The sequence below is a fragment of the Coregonus clupeaformis genome, chromosome 18 (assembly GCF_020615455.1).
Source record: "Coregonus clupeaformis isolate EN_2021a chromosome 18, ASM2061545v1, whole genome shotgun sequence".
In the NCBI taxonomy this organism is placed as follows: domain Eukaryota; kingdom Metazoa; phylum Chordata; class Actinopteri; order Salmoniformes; family Salmonidae; genus Coregonus; species Coregonus clupeaformis.
The window spans coordinates 37,600,928-37,621,214 of record NC_059209.1 but is presented as its reverse complement, the minus strand read 5'-3'; the positions used below and the strand labels follow the sequence as shown (position 1 = coordinate 37,621,214).

The window sequence follows — 20,287 nt, the reverse complement described above, 5'->3', positions numbered from 1 at the left end:
AAAATTTGGAGAAAATAAATCACACTTTTTGAATTTAGCGTCATTCGGTTTTTGGAAAGAATCAGTATCCTGCCAATACCCACAACGATTACAATAATATAAATTGTGGGTCTATGAAACTGTAGGCCCGTCTAATTGAGAGTTTACGGTAGTAGACGCGCTCTGTCAGCTGATCTGTCATTTCAGAGTTCCACGAGCTACCGTGCAGTTACTTCTTGGTTTTAAGTTAACTCTTTTTTGTAGAATTGTAATCATGTCTGCGATCATCAGGAAGATAATCAACACCACTAAAGCGCCAGCAGCTATCGGGCCGTACAGGTTGATCTGCATGTGTTGAACTATTGTATCAAATCAAATCAAATTGGTCGCATACCCATATTTAGCAGATGTTATTGGGGGTGTAGCGAAGTGCTTGTCTGGGTCCGGAGTATGTATGTGTGTGTGTATATTATGTGATGGGATGTATGGACAGCATATGGATAGAATATGTAGTATATCTGAAGAATAGTATATTCTTGTTTGTGTTCTCTGTTTGCATTTATTCAGCAAGCAACTGTTTTGAACATTGTCTGTTCGTGTGTCTGCACAGGGTACAATGAATCACACATGCTGTGTTGGCATTTATTTTCTGTCTATGAAGGGACATTTGCGCGGTCTTAACGTAGGGGGTGTCACCCTTTTACCCAATAATCGTGGGAGGTGGAGCTCTGGCGCTACTGTAAACTGCAGAGAGAGCTTTTGGTTTTATTTCAGGTTAAAGTGCATTTTGACTGAAGGCCTGTGACTGGCAGAGTTGGCACAGAGAGTATGTGTTGGAATGGAGCAGTCTGTGGACTGGCACTGTCGTTGCCCATTCTACGTTCCCTTAAAAGCCTATTGTAGTCCACACTATTGTATTACATGACATTCAGAAATACATAGTCCCCAGTATGGTTGCTCAATTTAACCAGTAGGTGGCAGTAAAGTATCAATTTAGATTTATGGAAAGTCAAACTACAGTGTTAATTGTGTTCTGGATGGAAAAGACTGAGGAAATGTATATTTGTTACTTCATTTAGATAGTAGTAGTGTTTTAGTATGTCTATAATATCTTGAATGTGACAGAGATAACATTTCACCTGCCCCTATGTCGTTACATGTCTTATCAGCTGTCCTGTCCTGTGTTCATATTCATTGTGCTCTCTCCCCAGCCAGGCGGTGCTGGTGGACAGGACCATGTACGTATCAGGCCAGCTGGGGATGGACCCTACCTCTGGTCAGCTGGTGGAGGGAGGGGTGCAGGCTCAGACCAAACAGGTGAAGCTTAGAACCCCTCCTCTCTCTCTCAGTTACAACCACAAGACATAGAACAGGGATGTTACAACCACAAGACATGGAACAGGGATGTTACAACCACAAGACATAGAACAGGGATGTTACAACCACAAGGCATAGAACAGGGATGTTACAACCACAAGGCATAGAACAGGGATGTTACAACCACAAGACATGGAACAGGGATGTTACAACCACAAGGCATAGAACAGGGATGTTACAACCACAAGGCATAGAACAGGGATGTTACAACCACAAGACATAGAACAGGGATGCTCATGTAGCAGACGGGGTTCTGTGAACCTCGCTCCTCAGACTGAAGTGTCTCCGACCTGCTCTGCTGAATAGCTAACTTTTCAGTGGTGCGACTGGGTACGACGCTTTCAGGAGGTGGGTCATGTGTGTTTGCGAGGCAGATGTCCTGGGTTCGAGCCTCGGTATTTGCAGAATCGGGAGGAAGCGGTACTCGCTAAGCAAGCAGGGCGACATCCTTTACACTCATTCGATATCAAAGTTAATTGAAAATGAACTTCCTACAGTTTGAATCAGGAATAGGATGCTACTGTGCCCTAAACAATCTCATCTCTATTTCCATCCCGTACAGGCTCTGGTGAACATGGGGGAGATCCTGAAGGAAGCAGGGTGTGGATATGACAATGGTAAGAAGGTTATGTTATTTTATGGAAAGTTGTATTAGATGTTTGTAAACTGTATCTAGCAAAACTGATTTTTTTGTATTTTCCCACAGTGGTAAAAACCACGGTTCTTCTGGCTGACATGAATGACTTCGTCAGTGTAAATGATGTCTATAAAACATGTAAGTTGAATTTCTCTGAATATTCATGTTGTTGGGATCCTTCTTGTTGAATCTCTGAATATTCATGTTGTTGGATCCTTCTTGTTGAATCCTCTGAATATTCATGTTGTTGGGATCCTTCTTGTTGAATCTCTGAATATTCATGTTGTTGGGATCCTCCTTGTTTAATGCTCTGAATATTAATGTTGTTGGGATCCTCCTTCGTTTGTTATGCTGATATTTATTAGACATATTCTGTTGGTTATATCTGGCACTTCACATAGTGTCCATAAGGTGTCACTGTTGCCCAAGAGACTGAGTATCGTATGTAAAGGAAGGCGGAGGATCATTTTTGTGTATGTGGCACTTCACTCGAGTAAGTTTGAGCACTGCCATGACAGTGACTGGAGTTACCTTCATACAGATTCAGTTAGCACACGATCTAAAACTCACTAACCTGATTGACATACCGTGTCTGGCTACGTGAGACTAGCCCCCTACAACTTAGACTGCACGTAAGCTAGGTTGCGAGAAAGGCCTTTTATTAGTATGGTTCAAACTGAATCCTATGGGATACTGTCAGCTCCATTTCCAGAGCACATACCTTGTTTGTCTGCCATTTTAATGGCAGTGAGAGCTAGGAGGTGTGACAACTCTGCTTTAGACCCACCTCCCACCTCTGATAGGCCCCCTACACCAGTAGACCCTCCTCCCACCTCTGATAGGCCCCCTACACCAGTAGACCCTCCTCCCACCTCTGATAGGCCCCCTACACCAGTAGACCCTCCTCCCACCTCTGATAGGCCCCCTACACCAGTAGACCCACCTCCCACCTCTGATAGGCCCCCTACACCAGTAGACCCTCCTCCCACCTCTGATAGGCCCCCTACACCAGTAGACCCTCCTCCCACCTCTGATAGGCCCCCTACACCAGTAGACCCACCTCCCACCTCTGATAGGCCCCCTACACCAGTATACCCTCCTCCCACCTCTGATAGGCCCCCTACACCAGTAGACCCTCCTCCCACCTCTGATAGGCCCCCTACACCAGTAGACCCTCCTCCCACCTCTGATAGGCCCCCTACACCAGGTAGAGAGGTCTAACTCTCCTATACTCTCCTATCATTACAGTACAGAGAGGAGTGTCTGTAGAGAGGTCTAACTCTCCTATCATTACAGGACAGAGAGGAGTGTCTGTAGAGAGGTCTAACTCTCCTATCATTACAGGACAGAGAGGAGTGTCTGTAGAGAGGTCTAACTCTCCTCTACTCTCCTATCATTACAGTACAGAGAGGAGTGTCTGTAGAGAGGTCTAACTCTCCTATACTCTCCTATCATTACAGTACAGAGAGGAGTGTCTGTAGAGAGGTCTAACTCTCCTATCATTACAGTACAGAGAGGAGTGTCTGTAGAGAGGTCTAACTCTCCTATCATTACAGGACAGAGAGGAGTGTCTGTAGAGAGGTCTAACTCTCCTATCATTACAGGACAGAGAGGAGTGTCTGTAGAGAGGTCTAACTCTCCTATACTCTCCTATCATTACAGTACAGAGAGGAGTGTCTGTAGAGAGGTCTAACTCTCCTATCATTACAGGACAGAGAGGAGTGTCTGTAGAGAGGTCTAACTCTCCTATACTCTCCTATCATTACAGGACAGAGAGGAGTGTCTGTAGAGAGGTCTAACTCTCCTATCATTACAGGACAGAGAGGAGTGTCTGTAGAGAGGTCTAACTCTCCTATCATTACAGGACAGAGAGGAGTGTCTGTAGAGAGGTCTAACTCTCCTATCATTACAGGACAGAGAGGAGTGTCTGTAGAGAGGTCTAACTCTCCTATACTCTCCTATCATTACAGGACAGAGAAGACTGTCTGTAGAGAGGTCTAACTCTCCTATCATTACAGGACAGAGAGGAGTGTCTGTAGAGAGGTCTAACTCTCCTATCATTACAGGACAGAGAGGAGTGTCTGTAGAGAGGTCTAACTCTCCTATACTCTCCTATCATGTGTGTTTTTCTGTGTTTACTGTAGCCATATTGTATGTACGGCACGTAGATGATGTTTAAATTAGTCTGTCTATATTCTGTCTGTATATATTGTCTATTGCTGTCAGCACCACTTCACCAAGTCATTCCAGGGACAGGGCCTTCAGAAAGTATTCACACCCCTTGACTTTTTCAACATTTCGTTGTTTTACAGCCTACATTTTAAGATGGATTACATGTTGATATTTTTGTTTTACACTGGCCTACACACAATACCCCATAATGTGAAAGTGGAATTATGTTTTTTGAAATTTTTACAAATTAATTTAAAATGAAAAGCTAATAAGTATTCAACCCCTTTGGTTATGGCAAGACTAAATAAGTTCAGGAGTAAGAATTTGCTTAACAAGTCACATAAATTGCATGGACTCACTCTGTGTGCAATAATAGTGTTTAACATGATTTTTTTTATGACTACCGGATCTCTGTACCCTACACATACAATTATCTTTAATGTCCCTCAGTCGAGCAGTGAATTTCAAACACAGATTCAACCACAAAGACCAGGGAGGTTTTCCAATGCCTCACAAAGGAGGGCACCGATTGGTAGATGGGTAAAAAAAAAAAAAAAAGCAGATTATTAAGTATTAATTACACTTTGGATGGTGTATCAATACACCCAGTCACTACAAAGATACAGGCGTCCTTCCTAACTCAGAGGCAGAGGAAGGAAACTGCTCAGGGATTTCACAATGAGACCAATGGTGACTTTAAAACAGTTACAGAGTTTAATGGCTGTGAGAGGAGAAAACTGAGGATGGATCAACAACATTGTATACTGAACAAAAATATAAACACAACATGTAAAGTGTTGGTCCCATGTTTGAAATAAAAGATCTCATCCATATGCACAAAAAGCTTATTTCTCTCAAATTTTGTGCACAAATTTGTTTACATCCCTGTTAGTGAGCATTTCTCCTTTGCCAAGATAATCCATCCACTTGACAGGTGTGGCATATCAAGAAGCTTGTGCTGGGGACAATAAAAGGCCACTCTAAAATGTGCAGTTTTGTCACACAACACAATGCCACAGATGTCTCAAGTTTTGAGGTAGCATAAAATCAAATCAAATCAAATTATATTTGCCACATGCGCCGAATACAACAGGTGTAGACATTACAGTGAAATGCTTACTTACAAGCCCTTAACCAACAATGCAGTTAAAAATAAAATAACAGAAGGGAGGCTATATACAGGGGGGTACCGGTACAGAGTCAATGTGCGGGTCACCGGCTAGTTGAGGTAGTTGAAGTAATATGTACATGTGGGTAGAGTTAAAGTGACTATGCATAAATAATTAACAGAGTAGCAGCAGCGTAAAAAGGATGGGGTGGGGGGGCAGTGCAAATAGTCTGGGTAGCCATGATTAGCTGTTCAAGAGTCTTATGGCTTGGGGGTAGAAGCTGTTGAGAAGTATTTTGGACCTAGACTTGGCACTCCGGTACCGCTTGCCGTGCGGAGGCAGAGAGAACAGTCAATGACTAGGGTGGCTGGAGCCTTTGACAATTTTTAGGGCCTTCCTCTGACACCGCCTGGTATAGCGGTCCTGGATGGCAGGAAGCTTGGCCCCAGTGATGTACTGGGCCGTACGCACTACCCTCTGTAGTGCCTTGCGGTCGGAGGCCAAGCAGTTGCCATACCAGGCGGTGATGCAACCAGTCAGGATGCTCTCGATGGTGCAGCTGTAGAATTTTTTGAGGATCTGAGGACCCATGCCAAATCTTTTCAGTCTCCTGAGGGGGAATAGGCTTTGTCGTGCACTCTTCACGACTGTCTTGGTGTGTTTGGACCATGATAGTTTGTTGGTGATGTGGACACCAAGGAACTTGAAGCTCTCAACCTGTTCCACTACAGCCCCGTCGATGAGAATGGAGGTGTGCTCAGTCCTCTTTTTTTCCTGTAGTCCACAATCATCTCCTTTGTCTTGATCACATTGAGGGAGAGGTTGTTGTCCTGGCACCACACGGCCAGGTCTCTGACCTCCCTATAGGCTGTCTCATCGTTGTCGGTGATCAGGCCTACCACTGTTGTGTTGTCGGCAACCTTAATGATGGTGTTGGAGTCGTGCTTGGCCATGCAGTCATGGGTGAACAGGGAGTACAGGAGGGGACTGAGCACGCACCCCTGAGGGGCCCCCGTGTTGAGGATCAGCGTGGCAGATGTGGTGTTACCTACCCTTACCACCTGGGGGCGGCCCGTCAGGAAGTCCAGGATCCAGTTGCAGAGGGAGGTGTTTAGTCCCAGGGTCCTTAGCTTAGTGATGAGCTTAGAGGGCACTATGGTGTTGAACGCTGAGCTGTAGTCAATGAATAACATTCTCATGTAGGTGTTCCTCTTGTCCAGGTGTAAAAGGGCAGTGTGGAGTGCGATAGAGATTGCATTATCTGTGGATCTGTTGGGGTGGTATGCTTGCCTCGAAGCGAGCATAGAGGTGGTTTAGCTCGTCTGGTAGGCTTGTGTCACTGGGCAGCTCGTGGCTGTGCTTCCCTTTGTAGTCTGTAATAGTTTTCAAGCCCTGCCACATCCGACGAGCGTCAGAGCCGGTGTAGTAGGATTAAATCTTAGTCCTGTATTGACTCTTTGCCTGTTTGATGGTTCGTCGGAGGGCATAGCGGGATTTCTTATAAGCGTCCGGGTTAGAGTCCCGCTCCTTGAAAGCGGCAGCTCTACCCTTTAGCTCATTGTGGATGTTTCCTGTAATCCATGGCTTCTGGTTGGGGTATGTACGTACGGTCACTGTGGGGACGACATCATCGATGCACTTATTGATGAAGCCAGTGACTGATGTGGTGTCCTCCTCAATGCTATCTGAAGAATCCCGGAACATATTCCAGTCTGTGCTAGCAAAACAGTCCTGTAGCTTAGCATCTGCATCATCTGACCATTTCCTTATTAACTGAGTCACTGGTGCTTTCTGCTTTAGTTTTTGCTTATAAGCAGGAATCAGGAGGATAGAGTTATGGTCAGATTTTCCAAATGGAAGTCGAGGGAGAGCTTTGTATGCGTCTCTGTGTGTGGAGTAAAGGTGGTCTAGAGTTTTTTTTCCCTCTGGTTGCACATTTAACATGCTGGTAGAAATTAGGTAGAACGGATTTAAGTTTCCCTGCATTAAAGTCCCCGGCCACTAGGAGCGCTGCATCTGGATGAGCGTTTTCCTGTTTACTTATGGCCTTATACAGCTGGTTGAGTGCGGTCTTAGTGCCAGCATTGGTTTGTGGTGGTAAATAGACAGCTACGAAAAATATAGATGAAAACTCTCTTGGTAGATAGTGTGGTCTACAGCTTATCATGAGATACTCTACCTCAGACGAGCAAAACCTAGAGACTTCCTTAGTATTTGATTTTGTGCACCAGCTGTTGTTTACAAATATACACAGACCGCCACCCCTTGTCTTACCGGAGTCAGCCGTTCTATCCTGCCGATGTAGCGTATAGCCCGCCAGCTGTATGTTATCCATGTCGTCGTTCAGCCACGACTCGGTGAAACATAAGATATTACAGTTTTTAATGTCCCGTTGGTAGGATAACCTGACGAATGACAGGGATTTGGGCCTTGTCGGGTGTCTGTAGGATATCCTTCGCGTCCGACTCATTGAAGAAAAAATCTTCGTCCAATACGAGGTGAGTAATCGCTGTCCTGATATCCAGAAGCTATTTTTGGTTATAAGAGACGGTGGCAGAAACATTATGTACAGAATAAATTACAAATAACGCGAAAAAACACACATAATAGTACAATTGGTTAGAGGGCTGTAAAACGGCAGCCATCTTCTCCGGCGCCATTGCTCCGGCGCCATTTCAAAGCATGCAGTTGGCATGCTGACTGCAGGAATGTCCACCAGAGCTGTTGCCAGAGAATTGATTGTTCATTTCTCTACCATAAGCCATCTCCAATATCGTTTCAGAGAATTTGTCAGTACGTCCAACCGGCCTCACAACCGCAGACCACGGTCCTCCACATTCGGCTCCTTCACCTGCGGGATCTTCTGAGACCAGCCACCCGGACAACTGATGAAACTGTGGGTTTGCACAACCGAAGAATTTCTGCACAAACTGTCAGAAACCGTCTCAGGGAATCTCATCTGCGTGCTCGTCGTCCTCACCAGGGTCTCGACCTGACTGCAGTTCGGTGTCGTAACCGACTTCAGTGGCCACCCCTCAGAGCCTGGTTCTTCTCTAGGTTATTGCCTTTCTAGGGAGTTTTTCCTAGCCACCGTGCCTCTACATCTGCATTGCTGCTGTTTGGGGTTTTAGGCTGGGTTTCTGTATAAGCACTTTGTCACATCTGCTGATGTAAAAAGGGCTTTATAAATACATTCGATTTGATTCAGTGGTTAAATGCTCACCTTCGATGGCCACTGGCACACTGGAGAAGTGTGCTCTCCTCACAGATGAATCCCTGTTTCAACTGTACTGGGCAGATGGCAGACAGCGTGTATGGCGTCATGTGGGTGAGTGGTTTGCTGATGTCAACGTTGTGAACAGAGTGCCCCATGGTAGCTGTGGGGTTATGGTATGGGCAGGCATAAGCTACGGACAACGGACACAATCGCATTTTATCGATGGCAATTTGAATGCACAGAGATACCGTGACGAGATCCTGAGGCCCATTGTCGTGCCATTCATCCGCCGCCATCACCTCATGTTTCAGCATGGTAATGCACGGCCCCATGTCGCAAGGATCTGTACAGAATTCCTGGAAGCTGAAAATGTCCCAGTTCTTCCATGGCCTGCATACTCACCGGACATGTCACCCATTGAGCATGTTTGGGATGCTCTGGATCGACGTGTACGACAGCGTGTTCCAGTTCCCACCAATATGCAGCAACTTCGCACAGCCATTGAAGAGGAATGGGACAACATTCCACAGGCCACAATCAACAGCCTGATCAACTCTATGTGTCGCACTGCATGAGGCAAATGGTGTCACACCAGGTACTGACTGGTTTTCTGATCCACGCCCCCTACTTTTTTTTAAAGGTATCTGTGACCAATAGATGTATATCTGTATTTCCAGTTGGTGAAATCCATAAATTAGGGCCTAATTTATTTATTTCAATTGACTGCATGTTGCGTTTTTGTTCAGTGTAGTTACTCCACAATACTAACCTAATTGACAGAGTGAAAAGAAGGAAGGCTGTACAGAATACAAATATTTCAAAACATGCATCCTGTTTGCAACAAGGCACTGATGTAAAAGCAATTAACACTGTATTCAGGACAAAAAGTTATGTTTGGGGCAAATCCAATAGAACACATTACTGAGTACCACGCTCCATATTTTCAAGCACAGTGGTGGCTGCATCATGTTATTATGGGTATGCTTGTAATCGTTAAGGAATGGGGAGGTTTTTTTTGGATAAAAAAGAAACAGAATGGAGCTAAACACAGGCAAAATCCAAGAGGAAAACCTGGTTCAGTCTGCTTTCCACCAGACACTGGGAGATGAATTCACCTTTCAGCAGGACAATAACCTAAAACTCAAGGCCAAATCTACACTGGAGTTGCTTACCAAGGAGACAGTGAATGTTCCTGATTGGCCGAGTTACTGTTTTGACTATGGTAATCTATGGCAAGACCTGAAAAAGGCTGTCTAGCAATGATCAACAACCAATTTGACAGAATATGAAGAATTTTGAAAAGAATAATGTGCAAATGTTGCACAATCCAGGTGTGGAAAGCTCTTAGAGACTTACCCAGAAAGACTCACAGCTGTAATCGCTGCCGAAGGGGATTCTAACATGTATTGACTCGGGGTTGAATACTTATCTAATCAAGATATACGTTTGCAACGTCAGGGTTGTGGGTTTGATTCCCACGGGGGGCCAGTATGAAAAATAATGTATGCACTCACTAACTGTAAGTCGCTCTGGATAAGAGCATCTGCTAAATGACTGAAATGTAAAAAAAAAAATGTAAATATATTGTTAGTGTTTAATGTTTCATAAAGTTTTTTTACAAATGTTAGAATTTTTCTTCCACTTTGACATTAACAGTATTTTGTGTATGAAATACATTCTAATCCTACTTTGTAACACAACAAAATGTTGTTAAAGTCCAGGGGTGTGAGTACTTTCTGAAGTGGCTGTACATGTAAATGTAATGGGTTAATAAAGGTCATTCTGATTGTGATTCTAGCACACTAAGCACCCCATAGCATCACAATGCCCCTCACATTTCACACAAACCTCTCTTCAGATCATTATGCTGGATGTCCCGGGAAAACTGTGAATGCTGATTTTCATATCCAGGTGTTAAGTCTTGTGCCAGATCTACAGCATGTAACCATGTTTGTGTTCCTCTCCTTTTTTAGTTTTCAGCAGTAACTTCCCAGCTAGAGCCGCCTACCAGGTCGCTGCACTGCCCAGGGTGAGGATCTGACGGTTTCTATGACGATACAGAACGTAACCATGTGATGTTACTGACAACAAAGCTGAGAAGTACCTGAACACTATACAGTGGGGAAAAAAAGTATTTAGTCAGCCACCAATTGTGCAAGTTCTCCCACTTAAAAAGATGAGAGAGGCCTGTAATTTTTATCATAGGTACACGTCAACTATGACAGACAAATTGAGGAAAAAAAATCCAGAAACTCACATTGTAGGATTTTTAATGAATTTATTTGCAAATTATGGTGGAAAATAAGTATTTGGTCACCTACAAACAAGCAAGATTTCTGGCTCTCACAGACCTGTAACTTCTTCTTTAAGAGGCTCCTCTGTCCTCCACTCGTTACCTGTATTAATGGCACCTGTTTGAACTTGTTATCAGTATAAAAGACACCTGTCCACAACCTCAAACAGTCACACTCCAAACTCCACTATGGCCAAGACCAAAGAGCTGTCAAAGGACACCAGAAACATATTTGTAGACCTGCACCAGGCTGGGAAGACTGAATCTGCAATAGGTAAGCAGCTTGATTTGAAGAAATCAACTGTGGGAGCAATTATTAGGAAATGGAAGACATACAAGACCACTGATAATCTCCCTCGATCTGGGGCTCCACGCAAGATCTCACCCCGTGGGGTCAAAATGATCACAAGAACGGTGAGCAAAAATCCCAGAACCACACGGGGGGACCTAGTGAATGACCTGCAGAGAGCTGGGACCAAAGTAACAAAGCCTACCATCAGTAACACACTACGCCGCCAGGGACTCAAATCCTGCAGTGCCAGACGTGTCCCCCTGCTTACGCCAGGCCCGTCTGAAGTTTGCTAGAGTGCATTTGGATGATCCAGAAGAGGATTGGGAGAATGTCATATGGTCAGATGAAACCAAAATAGAACTTTTTTGGTAAAAACTCAACTCGGTCGTGTTTGGAGGACAAAGAATGCTGAGTTGCATCCAAAGAACACCATACCTACTGTGAAGCATGGGGGTGGAAACATCATGCTTTGGGGCTGTTTTTCTGCAAAGAGACCAGGACGACTGATCCGTGTAAAGGAAAGAATGAATGGGGCCATGTATCGTGAGATTTTGAGTGAAAACCTCCTTCCATCAGCAAGGGCATTGAAGATGAAATGTGGCTGGGTCTTTCAGCATGACAATGATCCCAAACACACCGCCCGGGCAACGAAGGAGTGGCTTCGTAAGAAGCATTTCAAGGTCCTGGAGTGGCCTAGCCAGTCTCCAGATCTCAACCCCATAGAAAATCTTTGGGGGGAGTTGAAAGTCCGTGTTGCCCAGCGACAGCCCCAAAACATCACTGCTCTAGAGGAGATCTGCATGGAGGAATGGGCCAAAATAACAGCAACAGTGTGTGAAAACCTTGTGAAGACTTACAGAAAACATTTGAACTGTGTCATTGCCAACAAAGGGTATATAACAAAGTATTGAGACACTTTTGTTATTGACCAAATACTTATTTTCCACCATAATTTGCAAATAAATTCATTAAAAATCCTACAATGTGATTTTCTGGAATTTCTTTTCTGATTTTGTCTGTCATAGTTGACGTGTACCTATGATGAAAATTACAGGCCTCTCTCATCTTTTTAAGTGGGAGAACATGCACAATGGGTGGCTGACTAAATACTTTTTTTCCCCACTGTATTTGTCTCTCTCTCTCTCTCTCTCTCTCTCTCTCTCTCTCTCTCTCTCTCTCTTCAGGGTGGGCTTGTAGAGATTGAAGCTGTAGCTGTGCTGGGCCCTCTGACTGACGGGTGATGATGTTGCCTACACGTCAGCGACAGAACAGGAAGTAGGGGGAAAATCAACAAATCCCATGACCCCATAAAATTATGTGCCATCACAATACCAGCGTACAGTGAATAATTTCCATAGGTTAATTTCCTGTTTATTTTATCGTTTAAAAATACATTCAAAGTAATTAATAGGATTTATGTAGCGCTTTTCCAAATGATTAAAGCACTGAGTGTGTGAGTTCATTGTAAAATAAATATAATTGTGACATTTGCAGAAGACTAACTGTTGCAGTTTCTACAGTATCATTCTTAATGGCCCTTGAGGTGTGACCTACGTGATAAGGTAATGGTCGAGGTCCTTCCCGACTAAATGTTCCTGCCTAAAAATGGTTGCACACCACGTCATCAACTGTGCAGTCGGGCATCAGATGACTAAATCATATGTGGTTAGCTGACATATTAAATTCCTATCCAGACTGCTATATCATATGATGTGGTTAGCTGACATATTAAATACCTATCCAGACTGCTATATCATATGATGTGGTTAGCTGACATATTAAATACCTATCCAGACTGCTATATCATATGATGTGGTTAGCTGACATATTAAATACCTATCCAGACTGCTATAACATATGATGTGGTTAGCTGACATATTAAATACCTATCCAGACTGCTATATCATATGATGTGGTTAGCTGACATATTAAATACCTATCCAGACTGCTATATCATATGATGTGGTTAGCTGACATATTAAATACCTATCCAGACTGCTATAACATATGATGTGGTTAGCTGACATATCAAATTCCTATCCAGACTGCTATATCATATGATGTGGTTAGCTGACATATTAAATACCTATCCAGACTGCTATATCATATGATGTGGTTAGCTGACATATTAAATACCTATCCAGACTGCTATATCATATGATGTGGTTAGCTGACATATTAAATACCTATCCAGGCTGCTATATCATATGATGTGGTTAGCTGACATATTAAATACCTATCCAGGCATGGTAAGATCTGGCATGTGTCTGCAGCGTAGTCGGGCAGGAATCCAACCTGTGTGTGCTGCTTGCCATGGCATTATAGCATGCCACCCCTCTCTCCCCAGCTCCAAACCCTTCCCCTCTCTCTCCCCCCAGCTCCAAACCCTTCCCCTCTCTCTCCCCCCAGCTCCAAACCCTTCCCCTCTCTCTCCCCCCAGCTCCAAACCCTTCCCTCTCTCTCCCCCCAGCTCCAAACCCTTCCCCTCTCTCTCCCCCCAGCTCCCAAACCCTTCCCCTCTCTCCCCAGCTCCAAACCCTTCCCCTCTCTCCCCAGCTCCAAACCCTTCCCCTCTCTCTCCCCCAGCTCCAAACCCTTCCCCTCTCTCCCCCAGCTCCAAACCCTTCCCCTCTCTCTCCCCCCAGCCCCAAACCCTTCCCCTCTCTCCCCCAGCTCCAAACCCTTCCCCTCTCTCTCCCCAGCCCCAAACCCTTCCCCTCTCTCTCCCCCAGCCCCAAACCCTTCCCCTCTCTCTCCCCCCAGCTCCAAACCCTTCCCCTCTCTCCCCAGCTCCAAACCCTTCCCCTCTCTCTCCCCCCAGCTCCAAACCCTTCCCCTCTCTCTCCCCCCAGCTCCAAACCCTTCCCCTCTCTCTCCCCCCAGCTCCAAACCCTTCCCCTCTCTCTCCCCCCAGCCCCAAACCCTTCCCCTCTCTCTCCCCAGCTCCAAACCCTTCCCCCTCTCTCTCCCCCCAGCTCCAAACCCCTTCCCCTCTCTCTCTCCCCAGCTCCAAACCCTTCCCCCTCTCTCTCTCCCCCAGCTCCAAACCCTTCCCCTCTCTCCCCCAGCTCCAAACCCTTCCCCTCTCTCTCCCCCAGCCCCAAACCCTTCCCCTCTCTCTCCCCCAGCCCCAAACCCTTCCCTCTCTCTCCCCAGCCCCAAACCCTTCCCCTCTCTCTCCCCCAGCCCCAAACCCTTCCCCTCTCTCTCCCCAGCTCCCAAACCCTTCCCCTCTCTCCCCCCAGCTCCAAACCCTTCCCCTCTCTCTCCCCCAGCTCCCAAACCCTTCCCCTCTCTCTCCCCCCAGCTCCCAAACCCTTCCCCTCTCTCCCCCAGCTCCAAACCCTTCCCCCTCTCTCCCCCAGCTCCAAACCCTTCCCCTCTCTCCCCCAGCTCCAAACCCTTCCCCTCTCTCTCCCCAGCTCCAAACCCTTCCCCCCTCTCTCCCCCAGCCCCAAACCCTTCCCCTCTCTCTCTCCCCAGCTCCAAACCCTTCCCCCCTCTCTCCCCCAGCCCCAAACCCCTTCCCCTCTCTCTCCCCAGCTCCAAACCCTTCCCCTCTCTCTCCCCCAGCTCCAAACCCTTCCCTCTCTCCCCAGCTCCAAACCCTTCCCCTCTCTCTCCCCAGCCCCAAACCCTTCCCCTCTCTCTCCCCCAGCTCCAAACCCTTCCCCTCTCTCTCCCCCAGCTCCAAACCCTTCCCCTCTCTCCCCCCAGCCCCAAACCCTTCCCCTCTCTCTCCCCCAGCTCCAAACCCTTCCCTCTCTCTCCCCCCAGCTCCAAACCCTTCCCCTCTCTCTCCCCCAGCTCCAAACCCTTCCCCCTCTCTCTCCCCCAGCTCCAAACCCTTCCCCTCTCTCTCCCCCCAGCCCCAAACCCTTCCCCTCTCTCTCCCCCAGCTCCAAACCCTCCCCCCCTCTCCCCCCAGCCCCAAACCCTTCCCTCTCTCTCCCCCAGCCCCAAACCCTTCCCCTCTCTCTCCCCCAGCTCCAAACCCTTCCCCTCTCTCTCCCCCAGCTCCAAACCCTTCCCCTCTCTCTCCCCCCAGCTCCAAACCCTTCCCCTCTCTCTCCCCCCAGCCCCAAACCCTTCCCCTCTCTCTCCCCCAGCTCCAAACCCTTCCCCTCTCTCTCCCCCAGCCCCAAACCCTTCCTCTCTCTCCCCCCAGCTCCAAACCCTTCCCCTCTCTCTCCCCCAGCTCCAAACCCTTCCCCTCTCTCTCCCCAGCTCCAAACCCTTCCCTCTCTCTCCCCCAGCTCCAAACCCTTCCCCCTCTCTCCCCCCAGCTCCAAACCCTTCCCCTCTCTCTCTCCCCAGCTCCAAACCCTTCCCCTCTCTCTCCCCCAGCCCCAAACCCTTCCCCTCTCTCTCCCCCCAGCTCCAAACCCTTCCCCTCTCTCTCCCCCCAGCTCCAAACCCTTCCCCTCTCTCTCCCCCCAGCCCCAAACCCTTCCCTCTCTCTCCCCCCAGCTCCAAACCCTTCCCCTCTCTCTCCCCCCAGCCCCAAACCCTTCCCCTCTCTCTCCCCCCAGCCCCAAACCCTTCCCCTCTCTCTCCCCCAGCTCCAAACCCTTCCCCTCTCTCTCCCAGCTCCCAAACCCTTCCCTCTCTCTCTCCCCCAGCTCCAAACCCTTCCCTCTCTCTCCCCCCAGCTCCAAACCCTTCCCCTCTCTCCCCCCAGCCCCAAACCCTTCCCCTCTCTCTCCCCAGCTCCAAACCCCTTCCCCTCTCTCTCCCCCCAGCTCCAAACCCTTCCCCTCTCTCTCTCCCCAGCTCCAAACCCTTCCCCTCTCTCTCCCCCCAGCTCCAAACCCTTCCCCTCTCTCTCCCCCAGCCCCAAACCCTTCCCTCTCTCTCCCCCAGCCCCAAACCCTTCCCCTCTCTCTCCCCCAGCTCCAAACCCTTCCCTCTCTCTCCCCCAGCTCCAAACCCTTCCCCCTCTCCCCCAGCTCCAAACCCTTCCCCTCTCTCTCTCCCCAGCTCCAAACCCTTCCCTCTCTCTCTCCCCAGCCCAAACCCTTCCCCTCTCTCTCCCCCAGCTCCAAACCCTTCCCCTCTCTCTCCCCCCAGCCCCAAACCCTTCCCTCTCTCTCCCCCCAGCTCCAAACCCTTCCCCTCTCTCCCCCAGCTCCAAACCCTTCCCCTCTCTCTCCCCCAGCTCCAAACCCTTCCCTCTCTCTCCCCCCAGCCCCAAACCCTTCCCTCTCTCTCTCCCCAGCTCCAAACCCTTCCCCTCTCTCCCCCAGCTCCAAACCCTTCCCTCTCTCTCCCCCAGCCCCAAACCCCTTCCCTCTCTCTCTCCCCCAGCTCCAAACCCTTCCCCTCTCTCTCCCCCAGCTCCAAACCCTTCCCCTCTCTCTCCCCCCAGCCCCAAACCCTTCCCCTCTCTCTCTCCCCCAGCTCCAAACCCTTCCCCTCTCTCTCCCCCCAGCTCCAAACCCTTCCCCTCTCTCTCCCCCCAGCTCCAAACCCTTCCCTCTCTCTCCCCCAGCTCCCAAACCCTTCCTCTCTCTCCCCCAGCTCCAAACCCTTCCCTCTCTCTCCCCCAGCTCCCAAACCCTTCCCCTCTCTCTCCCCCAGCTCCAAACCCTTCCCCTCTCTCTCCCCCAGCCCCAAACCCTTCCCCTCTCTCTCCCCCAGCTCCAAACCCTTCCCCTCTCTCTCCCCCCAGCTCCAAACCCTTCCCCTCTCTCTCCCCCAGCTCCAAACCCTTCCCCTCTCTCTCCCCCCAGCTCCAAACCCTTCCCTCTCTCTCCCCCAGCTCCAAACCCTTCCCCTCTCCCCCCAGCTCCAAACCCCTTCCCCTCTCTCCCCCAGCCCCAAACCCTTCCCTCTCTCTCCCCCAGCCCCAAACCCTTCCCCTCTCTCTCCCCCAGCTCCAAACCAAACCCTTCCTCTCTCTCCCCATCAAACCCAGTCCAGGTATTAGTAAACAAAGCTTTATTTCAACTGTACAGACAGTTAGTGCAGAATACACAACGCTCTTATCAGAATGAATATATTACAGAAGAACAGCGACCACTGTTTCAGGGTCTGCTATGGAAAAGAAAAACGATTTAATCCCATTGTCCATCACACACAGTCACACACACCTACTATAATCACAGTCTCTCTACAATGGCATGCAGAGCCATTGTTAAGTTCAGGGGGAGGTTTACAGACTGAACCCTTGGGGAATGCCTGCTAGCTATTAAGATACTCCAAAGTCGTTGTTCAGGATGGACCATATTCCTGTGGCTGTCAATCTAATACCAGGACCATTCCATCTAATACCAGGACCATTCCATCTAATACCAGGACCATTCCATCTAATACCAGGACCATTCCAGAATCTTTATTCTTTGCATTCTACCCGGATGTGGTTGTAGAAGGTAGAGGAGCTGGAGTGTGTCTATGCGCTGGCTCAGGAGTGTGTCTGTGCGCTGGGCTCAGGAGTGTGTCTGTGCGCTGGGCTCAGGAGTGTGTCTGTGCGCTGGGCTCAGGAGTGTGTCTGTGCGCTGGCTCAGGAGTGTGTCTGTGCGCTGGGCTCAGGAGTGTGTCTGTGCGCTGGGCTCAGGAGTGTGTCTGTGCGCTGGCTCAGGAGTGTGTCTGTGCGCTGGCTCAGGAGTGTGTCTGTGCGCTGGCTCAGGAGTGTGTCTATGTGCTGGCTCAGGAGTGTGTCTGTGCGCTGGGCTCAGGAGTGTGTCTGTGCGCTGGCTCAGGAGTGTGTCTGTGCGCTGGCTCAGGAGTGTGTCTGTGCGCTGGGCTCAGGAGTGTGTCTGTGCGCTGGCTCAGGAGTGTGTCTATGTGCTGGCTCAGGAGTGTGTCTGTGCGCTGTGCTCAGGAGTGTGTCTGTGCGCTGGCTCAGGAGTGTGTCTATGTGCTGGCTCAGGAGTGTGTCTATGTGCTGGCTCAGGAGTGTGTCTGTGCGCTGGCTCAGGAGTGTGTCTGCGCTGGGCTCAGGAGTGTGTCTGTGCGCTGGCTCAGGAGTGTGTCTGCGCTGGCTCAGGAGTGTGTCTGTGCGCTGGGCTCAGGAGTGTGTCTGTGCGCTGGGCTCAGGAGTGTGTCTGTGCGCTGGGCTCAGGAGTGTGTCTGTGCGCTGGGCTCAGGAGTGTGTCTGTGCGCTGGGCTCAGGAGTGTGTCTATGCGCTGGGCTCAGAGTGTGTCTGTGCGCTGGGCTCAGGAGTGTGTCTGTGCGCTGGGCTCAGGAGTGTGTCTGTGCGCTGGGCTCAGGAGTGTGTCTGTGCGCTGGCTCAGGAGTGTGTCTATGTGCTGGGCTCAGGAGTGTGTCTGTGCGCTGGCTCAGGAGTGTGTCTGCGCTGGGCTCAGGAGTGTGTCTGTGCGGGCTCAGGAGTGTGTCTGTGCGCTGGGCTCAGGAGTGTGTCTGTGCGCTGGGCTCAGGAGTGTGTCTGTGCGCTGGGCTCAGGAGTGTGTCTGTGCGCTGGGCTCAGGAGTGTGTCTGTGCGCTGGGCTCAGGAGTGTGTCTGTGCGCTGGGCTCAGGAGTGTGTCTGTGCGCTGGCTCAGGAGTGTGTCTGTGCGCTGGCTCAGGAGTGTGTCTGTGCGCTGGCTCAGGAGTGTGTCTGCGCGCTGGCTCAGGAGTGTGTCTGTGCGCTGGCTCAGGAGTGTGTCTGTGCGCTGGCTCAGGAGTGTGTCTGTGCGCTGGCTCAGGAGTGTGTCTGTGCGCTGGGCTCAGGAGCGTGTCTGTGCGCTGGGCTCAGGAGTGTGTCTGTGCGCTGGGCTCAGGAGTGTGTCTGTGCGCTGGCTCAGGAGTGTGTCTGTGCGCTGGGCTCAGGAGTGTGTCTGTGCGCTGTCTCAGGAGTGTGTCTATGCGCTGGCTCAGGAGTGTGTCTGTGCGCTGGGCTCAGGAGTGTGTCTGTGCGCTGGGCTCAGGAGTGTGTCTGTGCGCTGGCTCAGGAGTGTGTCTGTCGCTGGGCTCAGGAGTGTGTCTGTGCGCTGGGCTCAGGAGTGTGTCTGTGCGCTGGGCTCAGGAGTGTGTCTGTGCGCTGGGCTCAGGAGTGTGTCTGTGCGCTGGGCTCAGGAGTGTGTCTGTGCGCTGGGCTCAGGAGTGTGTCTGTGCGCTGGGCTCAGGAGTGTGTCTGTGCGCTGGGCTCAGGAGTGTGTCTGTGTGCTGGGCTCAGGAGTGTGTCTGTGTGCTGGCTCAGGAGTGTGTCTGTGTGCTGGGCTCAGGAGTGTGTCTGTGTGCTGGCTCAGGAGTGTGTCTGTGCGCTGGGCTCAGGAGTGTGTCTGTGCGCTGGCTCAGGAGTGTGTCTGTGCGCTGGCTCAGGAGTGTGTCTGTGCGCTGGGCTCAGGAGTGTGTCTGTGCGCTGGGCTCAGGAGTGTGTCTGTGCGCTGGGCTCAGGAGTGTGTCTGTGCGCTGGGCTCAGGAGTGTGTCTGTGTGCTGGCTCAGGAGTGTGTCTATGCGCTGGGCTCAGGAGTGTGTCTGTGCGCTGGGCTCAGGAGTGTGTCTGTGTGCTGGCTCAGGAGTGTGTCTGTGTGCTGGGCTCAGGAGTGTGTCTGTGTGCTGGGCTCAGGAGTGTGTCTGTGTGCTGGCTCAGGAGTGTGTCTGTGTGCTGGCTCAGGAGTGTGTCTGTGTGCTGGCTCAGGAGTGTGTCTGTGCGCTGGGCTCAGGAGTGTGTCTGTGGCTCAGGAGTGTGTCTGTGTATGAAGGTAACAGAATATCCCCAGGTGAAGAGAGAAGAGGTAAAGTGACAGCTCTTGTAACACCATGTTATGATAAACAACAAAGGCAGAAATCTAAGTTTAAAATAACACTGAATCCTTGAATCCCAAACTTTTCAGTGGTTCAACGTATCCCCTTGTCATCTACAACACTACATTTGGTACATCATGTCCTCCTGCATAGATCAGGAGGCCTCCTCAAACAGACAGACTCATCATGATTCTTTATATAGTAACATTTGATTTTATTTGATTTGAGTACTAATATACAAAACATTAAGAACACCTGCTCTTTCCATGACAGACTGACCAGGTGAATCCAGGTGAAAGATATGATCCTTGTTTGTGTGCCATTCAGAGGGTGAATGGGGCAAGACAAAATATTGAAGTGCCTTTGAACGGGGGTATGGTAGTAGGTGCCAGGTGCACCGGTTTGTGTCAAGAACTGCAACGCTGCTGAGTTTTTCACACTCCAACAGTTTCCCGTGTGTATCAAGAATGGTCCACCACCCAAAGAACATCAAGTCAACTGGACACAACTGTGGGAAGCA

The 20,287-nt window shown here is 49.5% G+C and overlaps 1 protein-coding gene across 1 annotated transcript; it reads left to right on the top strand.

Moving 5' to 3' along the window:
• Positions 1 to 162: 162 nt before the first annotated feature.
• On the top strand, positions 163 to 12,574 carry LOC121555777 (2-iminobutanoate/2-iminopropanoate deaminase). The gene is made up of 6 exons (XM_041869615.2): positions 163 to 318; positions 1,191 to 1,296; positions 1,919 to 1,973; positions 2,063 to 2,131; positions 10,465 to 10,520; positions 12,261 to 12,574. Exons 1-6 carry the CDS (start codon positions 254 to 256, stop codon positions 12,315 to 12,317), a joined length of 408 nt encoding a protein of 135 aa, XP_041725549.1. The 5' UTR covers positions 163 to 253; the 3' UTR covers positions 12,318 to 12,574.
• Positions 12,575 to 20,287: the final 7,713 nt, after the last annotated feature.